General features: G+C 42.1%; 1 protein-coding gene and 2 long non-coding RNA genes across 12 annotated transcripts; all 3 read right to left on the bottom strand.

Annotated features, from left to right (window-relative positions):
- Positions 1–515: 515 nt before the first annotated feature.
- LOC127299445 (OBERON-like protein) lies at positions 516–7,775 on the bottom strand. Its single transcript, XM_051329407.2, has 3 exons — positions 7,624–7,775; positions 5,992–7,182; positions 516–1,512 (listed from the first exon to the last, which is right to left on the bottom strand). Exons 2-3 carry the CDS (start codon positions 7,163–7,165, stop codon positions 896–898), a joined length of 1,791 nt encoding a protein of 596 aa, XP_051185367.1. The 5' UTR covers positions 7,166–7,182; positions 7,624–7,775; the 3' UTR covers positions 516–895.
- A 261-nt stretch (positions 7,776–8,036) lies between these two features.
- LOC139831011 (uncharacterized) lies at positions 8,037–9,236 on the bottom strand. Its single transcript, XR_011744850.1, has 2 exons — positions 9,107–9,236; positions 8,037–8,665 (listed from the first exon to the last, which is right to left on the bottom strand). It is a non-coding gene; the product is annotated as an uncharacterized lncRNA (long non-coding RNA).
- Positions 9,237–9,247: 11 nt separating this feature from the next.
- Positions 9,248–14,478, bottom strand: LOC139831010 (uncharacterized). 10 transcript variants are annotated; one of them, XR_011744848.1, is made up of 5 exons: positions 13,099–14,477; positions 11,866–12,946; positions 11,098–11,781; positions 10,428–10,468; positions 9,248–9,912 (listed from the first exon to the last, which is right to left on the bottom strand). It is a non-coding gene; the product is annotated as an uncharacterized lncRNA (long non-coding RNA). The 10 variants fall into 10 exon arrangements; XR_011744844.1 differs by having other exon boundaries at positions 10,428–11,781; positions 13,099–14,478; XR_011744846.1 differs by lacking the exon at positions 9,248–9,912 and having other exon boundaries at positions 10,036–10,468.
- Positions 14,479–14,896: the final 418 nt, after the last annotated feature.

Below are 14,896 nucleotides of genomic sequence, written 5' to 3'. Positions count from 1 at the left end.
CAACTTCCAACAGCAGCTTCTCACAGCTGCTTTTTCACAGCCCACCAGCTACAGCTGCTTTTCAAAAGCTGCAGCCCAAACAAACAGACCCTAAGACCATAGTATTAAGCAGTGTTTGAATTAGATAAAAGATTTTTTTTCCAGAAGTATCATTTACATATATGGCAGCATCATGCACGAGAGATTTCCGGCCAACAACATTTAACAGATACAACACTGTTTGCTTGAGCTCTGTTTCATCTACTGATACAAACTTTTAATTTTAACATGATACAATCATTACCGTGCTCAAAGTACTAACAAGACTATAATGTAGCCTACAGGCCCATACTTTCGCAGTTTCACATTTGCCTAACCATGTTGGTGGGTCATCGCCCTCCATGCCAATCAAGTACAAAGAGACACAACTCAGAGTCGCACACTCGCACATTTGCAGGAGGGATGCAGGGAACTGCTAGTACTGTTCTTGTACCGTCCCGTTTAAGACCATAGTAAGACCATAGTATTGAGCAGTGTTTGAATTAGATGACGATTTTTTTCCAGAAGTATCCTTTACATACATGGCAGCAGCATGCACGAGAGATTTCCGGCCAACAACAAGTAACAGATACAACACTGTTTGCTTCAGCTCTGTTTCATCTACTGGAACAAACTTTAGCAGGATACAAGCATTACCGTTCTCAAAGTACTAACAAGACTATAATGTAGCCTACAGGCGCATCATTAGCCTAGTATATCCCCACCTGCAGTTGGACAAACTCAACAGCATTTGGTTTCCTAAGGGGACGACGCCGATTATACTCTCGTTAATACTTCTCACACTGAAGAAACCACCACAACATTAGCACAATAAAACCTCTAGTCACCGATCTGAGCAGGAATAGCAATCCTGCTCTTATTTGGAGTGCGGCTCCGATTTTGGCGGCATGGTGCGGACGTTCTTGAGAAGGTCCTGAATTTTGGACAGCATCATCGTCTGAGAGGGTGGGTGGGAGGGATCACTGGCCGCGCTGCTGCTCGCCTGCGGGGGCCGATGACCGTCCTGAAGCTTTATCTTCTCGAAGAGGAACTGCTTCTCTGCTTCCGCTTCCTCCAAGCGACGCTTGAGGTAGAGGCTAGCGTAGTCCTGCTCGGCCCGCTCAGATTTGGCGAGTGCGATGCTCTGGAGCCTCTCAGCCTCCTGACGGGCCTCACTTGCCTTGAGCTGGAACATCTCGGCCTCTGCCTGTTTCAACCGAACAATGCTCTCGAGCTCTTCCACCTGCTGCTTCTTCCGCAGCCTCTCGGCCTTGAACTCCTGAACTGCTCTGGCCTTCTCGTCAAGCTCCCGGTCACAGGCATCCACAGCGAGGCGGGCCTTTTTGTAAAGCCCCATTTTCTCTTCAGCGACAAGCTCCATCTTTCTGACAGCTTCCTGGACAACCTCCGCAATACGGTTACAGGCATCCTGGGGGGTGATCAAGCGCCCCGATTCTTCACTTTCAGAGTTCTTTGGGGAATCCATATCGAGCTCTGTGAAAACATGAGCAAGTAAGCAACCAAAGTCAATAGTTAATCCATAAGTTAATTTCTAAGCAACCATGCAAACTGCAAAGTAAGAATTTAGAAAAGCAAGAAGCGATGACAACTGTGTTATAAAGAGACTTGGGTGACTAACCAACTTAACCATGACATAAAACGAATAAAATCAGCACGGACGATATTGAGCTCAGCCAAAACACATCCAGCGTGCAACCAACTTATACATGTGTACACAAGAAGTTGCCTAGAGGATAGAAAGCTGTGTGACCACAAGAACTTCTAAAAATTCTAGTACAACGAGGCTAACAAAGGTATGTGATCAACAGAACATCCAAAAATTCTTGCGTTATGAGCCTAGGTTAGTGATGATTATAACTTGTAGCAATTGGAGGATAACTGGCTGATTGCTATCATTCTCCCAGCGGAACGCTCCCGTGCGCCATGATGATGAAGCCAGTGCTAGAGAAATATGGAGAAACAGCAATCTCCTCCATATATAATGTTTCTCATAGAAATGAACTTCTAGGAACCTAATAACCAGAAACCAGCTAATAGGAAACCTTAACTAATAGGGAGAACCATAACAGATGGTCAGTTAGTAACTAATCCTTTCCCAAGAAGAAATTCTTGGCTTCTACAACTAAAACTTTCCAAGTGCTGCTCATAACATATACTTTTAGTTAAGACTGCTGTATGGAGAAATGATATAAATAGGGTATTAACCTTTTGCAGAAAAACAGGAAAAATTTACTCCCTCCGATCCATAATCTGTACCACTATATAGTACGCGAGTTTTTGAATTTGGATTTACCACCCGCCAGTTCTAGAACCTTCCGCCTACGGACCTCTAAAGTAATCCAAGCCGTAGATTTGCAGGTTGAAGCTGATATGTGCCGTTCATCTGACCAAAACTCAGTCGATCTAACGGCTGTGGAAGCTTGGATTCACCTCTCCCATTCCCGCGCTCGCCTTTGTTGCTTGCTGAATGCTGAGTGTCGAAGCTGCTGGAAATATCAGGATAGTTCACTCCACCGTGAGCTCCAGTGCTCCACCTTCTCTCATTGGTCAGTCAGGAGTTGCAGGTCCCATGTAGCATACGTCTTATCGGCAGTGTCACTTCATGGTTTGGAAGCAAACAACTGATACCATTAAATGCCAGCATTTTACCGGCTCCATAGTAATTAGCAAGCCTACCTTATCCGTCTATTCAGTATTTGTATGATTTAAAGTGTTCAGTTCATCAGACCTGACAGGTGATTCTTCAAACGGCTGATACCATTAAATGCCAGCATTTTACCAGCTCCATAGTAATTAGCCAGCCTACCTTATCCGTCTATTCAGTATTTGTTACTGTTCAAAAAATCGGCCGAGATACCGATTTATCGATCGATTTATCGTGAATCGGGTGGTAACCGATAAGATTTCGGCATATCATTTGATTTATCGCCAACACCGATATTACGAACGATTTGTAGTCTCATAGCCGATATTTTGACCGATTTCAGTCCGATGGCCAATATTGCGGTCGATTTTCAGTGAAATATCTCTGAAATTCTATATGGCACGTGATATTTCCGTCATGTAGGCTTGTAGAACAGTGCTTTCCTGTTTTATTGCTTCAAATACAAGGAATCAAGCTAATGCTTCTGTTAAATGCTAAAATATTATTTTTTACATGGCATATTATAGAAAATTTAGTGCTGGAAATTATGATTTACAAAAAAATAAACCGATAAATGGCCGACCGATAAAATCGATTAATCGGCCGATAAGCGATTAATCTCCACTTTGAGGCCGACCGATAAGTTAACGATTAACGATTTCTTGAACATTATTTGTATGATTTAAAGTGTTCAGTTCATCCAACCTGACAGGTGATTCTTCAGACACCCGCACGAACTAAGAAAACTGTTAGAAAGAGGGAGAGAATGATAAATGAGTGCATGCACTTTTCTTAGTTTATTAATCATGTACTAAAGTGTAACTTTTCTAGATATGTATATGTTTAGATACACATATCTAGATGCGTTTTAGTGTGTAGGGTGTAGATACATCTAAATCTTGACAAAAATAAATTAATTAATGTGGATCTGGAGAATACTAAGTACTCACTCAAAAAATACAACTTCTCAAAAAAATATACAGTCCTGACATGTAATTAATTTTGATCGTTATGTTTACTAAAAAATATCAAGAAAACACTTTGACCATTATTTTTGTCAATAAAATATGAATTTTATGTCATAAACATTATATCATTGGAAATCCTTTTTCAATATGAATCTAATGGTATAGTTTCTTAAAGATATATAACTCATTTTTTTTTATCAAATTAATGGTCAAAGTGCGTGCACGCCTGTTAAACTGTACCGGAGAAAGTTGTATGGCCACTTAGTCAAAACATGTGAAACTGTGGTAGTACAAGAATTGTAGTCCTTTTATGGAATGTAATTAATATAATTAATTGTCAAGACAAGATAGCAAGACTACAAAGTTTCCATATGTAGAAAATGCATGGATGGTCTGTTTCCACAAGAACGTTGTACATTTTTTGAATCAAAAAATTGCAAGCAGCCATTGCAAATATAATTGACATGTTCATTGCATAATACTTCTCAATAAAAATTAGACAGTCACTACGGATTAAACATCACGTCCGTGTGTATTGTTATTGTGATGAAAACCGTTTCTTTTGCCATCTGTTCTTTCTGAGGATTAAACATCTTTTGTCATACAAAATATTCTGTAAGATTGTAAAAGGCATTAATTATTAAAATGCGACCAAAACATTTCTATATGTGAAAAAACTGGGCACATATCTTTTCTGGTCGTTTCATGCAGGATTTGAAATGATTGTAGTTTTAGTACACATATGGAGAGGTACTTGCGATTTGTCTCGGCGACAAATGTGAATACTCGCCCTGTCCTAAAAAGATTGTCAAGGATTTGCTTAAATTCGGATGTACGTATACACTAAAAAGTGTCTAGATACGTTTAAAATTAGACATATTTATAAAGTTCTCTACCAAAGGAGCACTAAAAAACAATATCGAAAATGTCTGCAATCATGCAAACCAGAGTTATCTAGAGTTGTACTTCTGAATAATTACAGTTGTACTCCTGAATTAATTATTTCTAATTCGATGAAGTGTTGTACTCCCCTGCATAATGCATGGATACAATTATTATGTCTTAAATAAGGTGACAAAAGAAGAAAATATGTGTTGGCGTGCAAAGCACGTGTAGCTTACTAGTAAGTGTAGTGGTTTCAGTTTAAATTTAAAATAAATTGAACTAAAACCCCGACACTCATTATGGATCGGAGGGAGTAGTTTATATTACTTACATAGTAACAGATCTCTAAAACAAAGATACAAAAATGCATTAAATGGAAGAATTTTGAATGAAACAACACTAGTTCTTTCTTTCACCATTCGATCTGATGACTGATGAATGAGTCCCAAATTCTTGTCTTACAGCAAGGACGTACCCAGTGCTGAGAGCACTGTGCGGGGTCTGGGGAAGGTGTTAGTGGCAAGCCTTACCCTCACGAAGTGCAATATGAGGAGACCGCGACTCGAACCTGGGACCTCTCGGTCACAGGCGGTGAGGCTCTACCGCTGCACCAGGCCCGCCCTTCAAATTCTTGTCTTACATCATTGGCACAAATTCACTGTTTTCAATAATGCTATCTATCTGCTGTAAGGTGTCAAGTGGGGTCCCACCAGTATGCCAATTCTAGTTCATTGTGGCATTTTAGTAGAAAATTTGAGCCCAAAATTTACACAAAAATTTCCAGATGAGCTATAAGTGGGATCTTGGTGGGATCCCACTTGCATCCTTAATCTGCTGTCCATCCTACCAAAATTAACAGCTTTAAAGCACACCTTAAGGAACTAATATGGGCCATATTTGAGCAGACAGTAAGCTGAAGCACTAACGCGATTTAAAAAAAAAACATAAATGAGTTGAGTCATAGATTAGTATGTACTGTTTGCCTGGATAGTGCTGAGAGCACACATCATGATCATAATACACTTGTTACAGATGGCTAAAAAAACCTTTCTGTAAAAAAATGTCAAAGAAAAACAAAATCGACGCATGGTTCATTTGGGAATTGGTCAGTGAGAGATGGAGTTGGTACTTGTCATTGCCAAGATACTGGTCACTGAATCAGTTTAATCCTTCATGGTGATATAGACTTAAGATATGCAGGCACGCAAAACAGAGAACAAAATAAGGTAGCAAGTAACCAGGAGATCTTGAAGTACAGGTTCTTGTGCATGAAAGTAACAGATGGCTGGTGAACATATGTTGTGTTGCTGTCAAACTTTGTAATGGGACATCATAAGCACACAGATGAAGTAGCGATGGTAAACGGCAACATGAGTACCACAAAACAATATAATAATCAAGCAGGCTTACACAGAGCATTCAAAAAAAATGAAGGAGCAACAGAAGTACACATACCTCGAAGTGCATGCATTATCATTCTAGGATTGACAGAATCAGGAGAACTGTTCCTCAACCTTTCAATGAGATTTACACATTTCCTGAACAAATTCCTCCCTTTTGGGTCTTCGCTTAGACGAAATATCTTACAAACAAACTCAAGCTCCCGCAATAAAGCATCCCTATCCCAACCAGGAGCACATTGCTGAAACACATCCTTGACCCAACCGAACAATTCTGATGTCTTCTGGCAAGCCTGGCACCTAAAAAGCATTTCAGCATGACCAGTGCCGCTCTTGATTGACTGCCCCGTCCCAATCTGGCCATCACGAATCGCACAGTCGGTATGAGTCCAGTGAGAACAGAAATCGCATCCAACCCAGCGGCACGTGTTGACCTCGAAATCAAACTTGTTGCAGATGACACACATGCAAAGGTTGCAAAACCCACTCCTGTTAGCACACACATTGCACCTGCACTCCTCGGCAGGGAGAGCACTCTGGCAAGCGATGTTTCGGCACCTCTTGTACAAGAAGACTTCCACCAGGCGGCTTTGGGGAATGGTAACGCTGGGATGCAAGAACGCCTGGATTCCAGTCTTGATTGCCACAAGGATCTCCAGCTGAACGTGATGGGCTAGTGAAAGCATAGTTGGCGTCAAATCACCCCTGCCCTGGACAAACTTCTGCAGATACAGAAACTCCTCGATATGGTGAGAGCCCCCGGTCCCTTCCAGAATGGACCTGAGCTCATTCTTGATCTCCTCCAGGTGCTCCTCTGGCATTCCCTTCATTCTCTCAGCAACTAGGTCAACTCTCTCGCGCGCAACCTCCCTCAGCGAAACCCTGTCGATGCGGGAGCTTCCGCGGATAACCTGCAGCTTGGGGGTACCATTCCCCATGTCCTTGGCCCTGTCCAGTTTTATCACGCCGCCGCCACTACTCGCAGCGGCAGCGTTGCTATGCTCCGGCTCCACGGGCCAGGTCTCCCTGGAGCTCGCGCTCTCGGTGGCAGAGTCGTGCCCCTGGTCAGAGTTGGACACGGGCTCCTGCATCTCCGGCGAGCCGACCTGCTCCGACGAGGCCAGCGAGAGGGACGTCTGCAGGCTCGGAGGCCGTGCGCCGTGCCGGGGCGGCAGCATCCCCTGCGGCGGGGGCTGCTGATGGAAATTCGCGCCGGAGGAAGTCCCCATGCCACACAAATCGTACGCTGCAAGAATTCAAACACTTAGTACAGCAATTGTTTTAGGTATAGGTAGAAGGACTAGGTAAGCACCGGATCCGAGTTGGGCAAAAGCTAGTTAGCTTATCTCGTCTAGCATAGTGATCTAAACCGAACCTAGTAATCCCAATGATTCACTCTGCGCTTCTCTCGGTGAATAGACATGGAAATCACGAACTATTTGCCGATTTAAGGTAAGCTCGACCTAACCAGCTGTCCAGCCCCTTGCCGCCGTGTACGGAGAGCTACTGGAGCCGTGGGAGGGAGGGAGGGAGCTCGCGTAGAGGGCGAGACTGCGCAGATCGAATCCAAAGCAGGAATCCCATGGAAAGAACTAATCGGGACTCCCAAATCCCGGTCTGCGAGCGCAGACCTTGCTACCGTACTTGGGGCGCAATCCTAGCAGTTAGGGCGGGTCGGGCTGCTCACCTCGGCGCGGCGGGCCGACGGGATCGGCGGGAGGATCGACGGAGCCCGGAAAGGCGACGGATTAGCTCCCTTGGTCGCCTCTGATAATTGTTCGTCTATGCCTCTATGGATGCGAGAAATGAAGTCCAACCCGACGATACCAAACGAGACGGAGACGACGAGTCGAAGCGCGACCGGCCGTCGCCGGTGGTGAGGACAGGGGGGACCGGCTTGACCGGTGGACGACGCGGAGGTTGGAACTCGGGCCCACACCGGAGAGGCTTGTGTTGTGTGTTTCACCAAGGAAATGGCACGGACGTGGTGTTTTGGCTGGGTATGGACTACCAGCACAACTAGATTTTAAAGTGCGCCTTGGCGCACGATCCCGTGAAACTCGTGTATAAATGAAAAAGTAATAATAATTTTCTCATGTCTTACAAAACATGATGAAAAATTTCAAATGGAGTAACAAACGTTTTTATACAACCAGGAAAAAGGAGAGAATAAATTATAGCAATTAACATTCATTTATTGTGTTCATTCTCATCTCTATATGCATCTCCAAGGAGGCACCTACATGTTTAAACCTGAACCCCTAATCGTGAACGTTACAAAGAAGACCACTCCAAAATACAATATAATAGTATTCAGTACTTGTTCAGAAAAAACGAAGACATGTTTGACAGTAAAAAAACTTTCTCTCCCATGACCCCATCTTTCATAATTCTTAAAATGATATATTAAGCATCAATGTAAATCAGTGATTAGTCAGCTGAGTTAGATGAGCAGCAGAGTTTTCTCACGAGTCCATTTTTGCAGTCAACCTCATTGTAGCTATAATCTTGCAGTATTTTTATAATCATTAAGTGTATCCTATTTGCGTCCACCAAACTTTCCATTGGACTTCTACACACTGAAAGACTCCCATAAGCAGGCTAACGACGGTGAATTGACGGGTAGAACGTGATGATGGCCACTATTTTGTCTCAGCCACGTGAGTCATGTACTTGTGGTTGGGTTTCAGCATCACCCCAAGCATGAAAATTGTTAGAACCTCAACAACCTGCATGATACGACTGTGAATCATATGAGAAGGCAATCACATATATCAGAATGGAAATTCAATGTTGAAAGAACAGTCTACAACATCCCAAAAGCAGAGAGATTCTCCTACTATGAAATTACAGAGTATATATGGAGCAGCAGGTAAAATTATATAATCCATGCATCAGATCATTTCACACCCTAGCAAATTTTTATTGGAATAATTGAGTATTTGTATTTTTACCAGAAGCACACAATGGATAAAATAGATTACACATTTGACAAGCAAACATTGATAACATAGGGAAATATATTACACATACCAACGATTGCTCAGATCTGGATCAAAAGCACATAGCTCCTACATACACATGGTTTTCATACACGAGGTGTTTCAGAGTTAATAGGTCCAGCACTACGACATGTCTAGATGAGGAAGAGAGGGGGTGGTACGCGGTACCTGAAATTGGCAGGTGCATTGAGGTGGGCATATGCATTTATTCTCTACTTCACTGTGATCTTTCAGGGATTATTCCAACTGAAGTTATCTTTCCTAATGTACCGACAAAGTTTGAAAACTCATATTTGTTAATATATATAATTCAAACTTGGTTCAGATTTGTCAGCATGAATGCTACTTCTGGACAAAATTGACTACTGGCCTTTTCATTTTTACCCCATAAGCATCGTCCCGAAGCTAATAACATTGCTACTGGCCTTTTCATTATTACCGCAAAAGCATCGTCGTGAAGCTAGGCCTACCTCTCCCATGATCTCATCTACTTACTACGGATGTAAGTGCCCCTCTTTTCTTATTTTATTCTGTACATATATATCTTTACATTGGTACAGTTTTTTATAGGGGTGATAACAATCGATGAGGTTACCAAATACTCTTGGATGTGCATAAGAGAACAGAGACACCAGCACATGATAGTTTTGTAAATTATTCTGTTTATGATTATTTGATTAAGATAATACATTAAAGATAAATTCGAAGTGACAACCATACCAAACTTTTTCTTGGACCTCTAGGATGGAAGAATTTACCAATTACCTTGTGAATGAATTGATCATAATGCTCAATTTATGAAGGAAAGGTCCAGAAAATAGAATGTATTTGGCTGTGCTCAAGCCGTAGTTGCAAAGATTGAATCCAGCAACCTCTTCATCGTTCAGTCCTAGCACAAGTAAACTCGTCCCACCATTGATGCTATGCCACACGTGAGCAGCACTACAATATGTTAATATCCTTGGTGTGTTTACCTATTTAAAGAATACGAAAACGGAAATGAATTATCCAATATGCAGTTATGGATTTTCATATCAACCCACTGTGAAATGAAGCCCAGTCCAGGATAAGAAAAGGCAGATGAAAATAGATAGTAGTAGGTTTGTCAACAAAATTACTTTTATATAATTAGGAACATATTCAACTACATTATCTCCCCTTTCCTCAGTACAATAAAAACCGGTGATTATAACTCCGGATAAGTTTACACATCCTGAAACAGAATAGAGGAGCATCCAAGTTTGAAGTTTCAAAAATGCAGAACTATGGACCCTCACCAGCAGAGACCATAATTCTTTCCTTCCGATTGTTTTCAGGATGCCACTTGATATTGACTTTTCTTATTTTCATACGGAGTTAGTTGGGTATGCGACATTTCAGACAAGCATGCATTCAGCAGTTTGGTTTGATAATAAAATTGTCTCAAGCACAAAATAATGAGCTAAATCAAAATCTTGGTTAGACCATGAGATGGCAGAGGAAATTCAACCTTTGCCTCCAGGGAATTATCGCACAGAGGAGGGCTGCAATCTACAAAGAAAGAAAGAAAAAACTGAAGAATGTAAGAATGCTAATTAACTCAAAACTGAGAAAATACTTTAAGCACAGTGCAAAAGGATAGCCTAGCCATATACTGAAGAAAATCTCAATTCCTTAGCCCAAATATGCTCCTGCAGTTTGCCATCTTAGTGCACCATTGACCATGGTTTAAGGCGCTAGGGAGAACAACATAAGCAATTGGTACACCTAGTGGTGCTGCATAGACAGATTCTCTATACCGAGGACAACAAATGACGCAGACGCGGCGGTGATACTCCTCGCTGCTGGCACACTATGTCCAGGCATGTACCGTTGATCGATGTTTGCAAATGATGTGACATGATTGCACATCCAAGAGGTTGTAAACAAAAGAAGAGGTAAATCTATATCTGGAGACAGCTGAAAGAAGAGCACAACCTCACTCTGTAACCAAATATACATTAATAGGAATTGGATGTCTGTGATGGAAATAAAGATCATAATGAGCCAAAAACAAGGAGTTGCCACACATAACAGAATAATCGATATTAAGACGTATGTTTCAATCGCTTTTAGTATTGGAAATGAAGCATAACAATTGATTAATTATACAAAGAAACAAAATAGAGTAGTCATATTACCTGACATGCAAGTGTTTGTCCAGGAAATGGAAGTGAACTCAAGATACATCTCAGATAGTAGAGAGGGAAACCCATGACTGGGGCAACGGGCAACCCAAGGAGCAAGTCCCAATATGCAAGATCAAGATACAGAGAAATTCAAAATACCAACCTACCCAAGACATTCTTTTCAGTGGGACTCGTATTAGTAAGGCCATACCTGAACTATTAATAAAAGAGCATTAATAAGTGACATCTATTGGAGACAAATCACTTGGTGATACTTATACGGATACCTTCTAAATTTGAATATAAGAGAAAAATATTCCTCAAAGCTAATAAAGGAACCAATACTTGAAGCAACACTAAGGTACACACATAAAGTGGCAAGTACATTCCATACATATGCTATCCTTCATGCACCTTCCATTGAGACTCCATTGACTATTTGGAACATTGTGTACTCTATGAATGGTACACCTGTATATAGCAACAGAAATTGCAATATGTATGGAAAGAAATATAGAGTTCATTACCTCGACACAGGACATGCCATTCCCCAGGAACATGCTAGCTTTTTCGACATGGGCACTGACATGAGGGTGAGATCGCGGTGCAGTCTGCATGATGCTTCCAGTTCTCACTCCTAAACCAGCAGCAGTTCGTAGGTGTTGGAGCTAATAATACCAGAAGCAAAAGTTGTGTCTGGTGAACATAGTGTAAAACAAAATCACTTGCAAAATAAGGAAATAGAAAATCAAGAAGCGAGATAAAAAAGCGACCCCTCACCTAGAGCTTATTTTAACAGGACACACTGAATTGAGGGGGTAAATGTCTATACAGAAGTTTTGGCTTGATAACAGTTTCAAGCCTGAATATGCATCGCCAAATTCTTGATATTTCCGACAGTCTCCATCTTAAACTAAAAAAATTTGCAGTAAAAAATGGTGGCATCAAAGATCAACCCATAAAAAGAGATGCAATCGAATTTTCAGTGTTCTTGGCCCAAAGAAAGTGAATTCTTAGAAATGAGGTGCATTACACTTATATGTATGCTCATAATTAATCATCACCGGCTACGTAAGTGGCAAGGGTGCACTAATACAAATCTAAGCATGGTTGAACTGAAGAAACATGTGACCAAAAATATCAACAAACCTTCAAGCAGTTTGCAGATACGCCAATAGATAGTTACATTCAGGCATATATTCACCACAGATTTCTCAACTGATCAAAATCTGTTATTTTACAAAACGATCAAAATTAAATCCATGGATGCAGATCAATACTAATTGTACAAAAGGAAAATTGAGAACCAGTTGGTTTTACATGGATGCACAGAAAAAAGCGGCAATTATTCAGAGAAGGATGCATACAGTCTAGCACAGTCAACCATGCTTCAGCTGGAGATGATCTCCATTACCAGACCCCAGCCAGCCATGACAGTACCACAGACTGTAAATCATACTACGGATCTAGACCCTTATGGTTCTGTAATGTGAGCCACCAAATTTAACAATACTGAATTTAAAATCGCAGTTCAGACATCCCCCAAACACAACATGCAACATCCAGAAATTCTTCTACTCACTCTTGAGCACAGTGGCAACCTAGCTAACAGCTTGGCCATGTTTTCAACCATTTGCCAGGGAATGCTAATATATAATAACAGAGTATTTCATATTTTTTTCATGGATATGATTGACCACGGTAGAACCATAACTCTGAAGGTACGTTCAAAGCCGGACTCATGCAAGTTAGTCTGGTTAGCTCTGCAGGGTTTCTCCATGATAGACCTAGTCTGTTTCAGAGTACTTGAAATCTTGAATCCATACTTCTTGAAATATTCTCGAAATCCGTATATGTTGAACTGCACATCAGAAAATACGAAATAGTATCATGTTAGCTCAACATGGAACTGAGTCTATAAAGGCATTAGACTGACAAGAAAATGAGTGATGTATTCTCAACACAAATGGCTCATGCACGAATAGTTTGAAATATTTTCAGAACATTGCTTACAGGTAGGACTTTTGCGAAATACTTTGTGATGTTCTGATCCGCAATCTTTTCTGTGTTAGCAGCCTGAGAAAATAAAGAGCATGTTATTACAGGGACAAAGCAACGATAAAAGAACATTTATGTGTAGATGCAACTAACACGATAAGTAAGATGAAAGAAAGAAAACAAAATTAAATATATTCTGGAAACAATGTTCCGGAGTTGTATCAAATAATATGTGATGCGAAGTAGACAATAAACAACAGAAACACATTAACCACAACTACATATGTAATAAGTGGAACGGTACCACCATTTAAGATCAGCGAACTGCGGAAATGCTCATTTGATCGCGGGCACATATGCTCCTGAATGAACTGACCATACTTTAGCAAGTGGCATAGCAGGTCCATCTCCAATGCCGCAATGGCATGCCAATGAAAACAAGAAACCTGGTTTGTCAAAAGATGCAGCAACGGATCTGTAGACAAGTGACTCTGGTTGCTCATCAATTTTCTGATAAAATGACAACCATAATCAAAAATAATTTACACTGCATAAAACAAAAATATATAGATGGAACCACCAGATTCGCCAACGAAAATCCACCTCACCGTTCGGCCAGGGAGGGAGACCTAGAACCGGCATCGTCAAATCGCTCCTTCTGCCCCAGAAAAAGATGATTTGAGCTGCTGCCCAGGGGTGAAGAGAAGGCGGGGATGGAGGACGATGGGAGATGCATAGCGCCGCTGGGGCATATCTTCCTCTTCCATCAAGCGTCTCTTCTTCATAACCCATCCATCTGTGTTGCTGCTCCTACTCCCATCTGTCACCAGCAGGGTGATGGGAGTTAGCAGCCTCCTGGATGCGGTGAAGGGGCAAAAGAGGATGGTTGAGCTCGCACACTGCTGCTCAGCCTCGGTATCCGCCTGCTCCTCCTCATCCTCCTACGCTGCCTTCTCTCCCCGTGCGGCTCCGCCTCAGCATCCGCCAGCCTCCCCCGCGTTAGCCTCCGGCCTCTAGCGAGCGCTGCTCCTCCTCACGCGGAGAGAAGACTGATGTACAGGAGATGGGGTGTGGCGGCTCGACCAAGTGACAAAATGGAGAAGGAGGGGATTGGTGGAGAAGAGAAACGGGAGGGCATTGGGGAGGAGATACGGCAGGGGATTGGAAGGTGAGGACGAAGTGAGCGAGAGGACCCGCGCGGCGGTGGCCGCAGTCGCCGGCGGCGAGAAGCAGGGGCGGAGAGGAGTTTGGCCGTCTGGCCAAACGACACGAGCGGTGGTGGCGGGCCGAGGAGGAGGGGATTGGGGAGGGGAGGAGACGACTGGGACGGGTTGGTTCTGGCCTTGGGGGATGGAGAGATATTTTTGTCCAGGCCAACAACGAGGCGCCACGTGGACCAACCGGTGGAGAGGAGATGCGTGGATGCCTTGTGAGGCCCCCGTTGGGGGGCATCTATTATAGGTTAGATACCCCTACTTGCTATGGAGTATGGACTACTATAGCACAATAAAGAAAGAATATCATTAGTAAATCTCTACAAATCAATATAAAATATGGTAATAACATCATATATGTTTCAAATGTGTGGAAATACATGTTAATAAAGTATAAAAGTTCATGTATGTATTTTACATGCATCACTCGGTTCTCGGAGAATTAGCAAATCCCTTATATCTAACCCTTTTAGCCTCATTTATCATGTTTGTTAGAGTTATTTTGCCATATAGGTTGATTTGTATAATTGCATTCTACACATACATTATATCCACACTTTCCTTAAAAAAAGCATCAGTTTTGATATTCACCTTTCAAG

This window comes from Lolium perenne, chromosome 5 (genome assembly GCF_019359855.2).
Source record: "Lolium perenne isolate Kyuss_39 chromosome 5, Kyuss_2.0, whole genome shotgun sequence".
Taxonomy (NCBI): Eukaryota; Viridiplantae; Streptophyta; class Magnoliopsida; order Poales; family Poaceae; genus Lolium; species Lolium perenne.
The sequence above is the reverse complement of the archived record's forward strand: the minus strand, read 5'-3'. Positions and strand labels throughout refer to the sequence as shown.

What these genes read in the sequence shown, in the direction of transcription:
- LOC127299445 (XM_051329407.2), bottom strand. Translation starts at nt 7,165, where the DNA reads ATGGGGACTTCCTCCGGCGCGAATTTCCATCAGCAGCCCCCGCCGCAG. An exon ending in GATAATGCATGCACTTCGAG is followed by an intron (nt 1,513 to 5,991) that starts GTATGTGTACTT and finishes ATGTTTTCACAG; the next exon opens with AGCTCGATATGGATTCCCCA.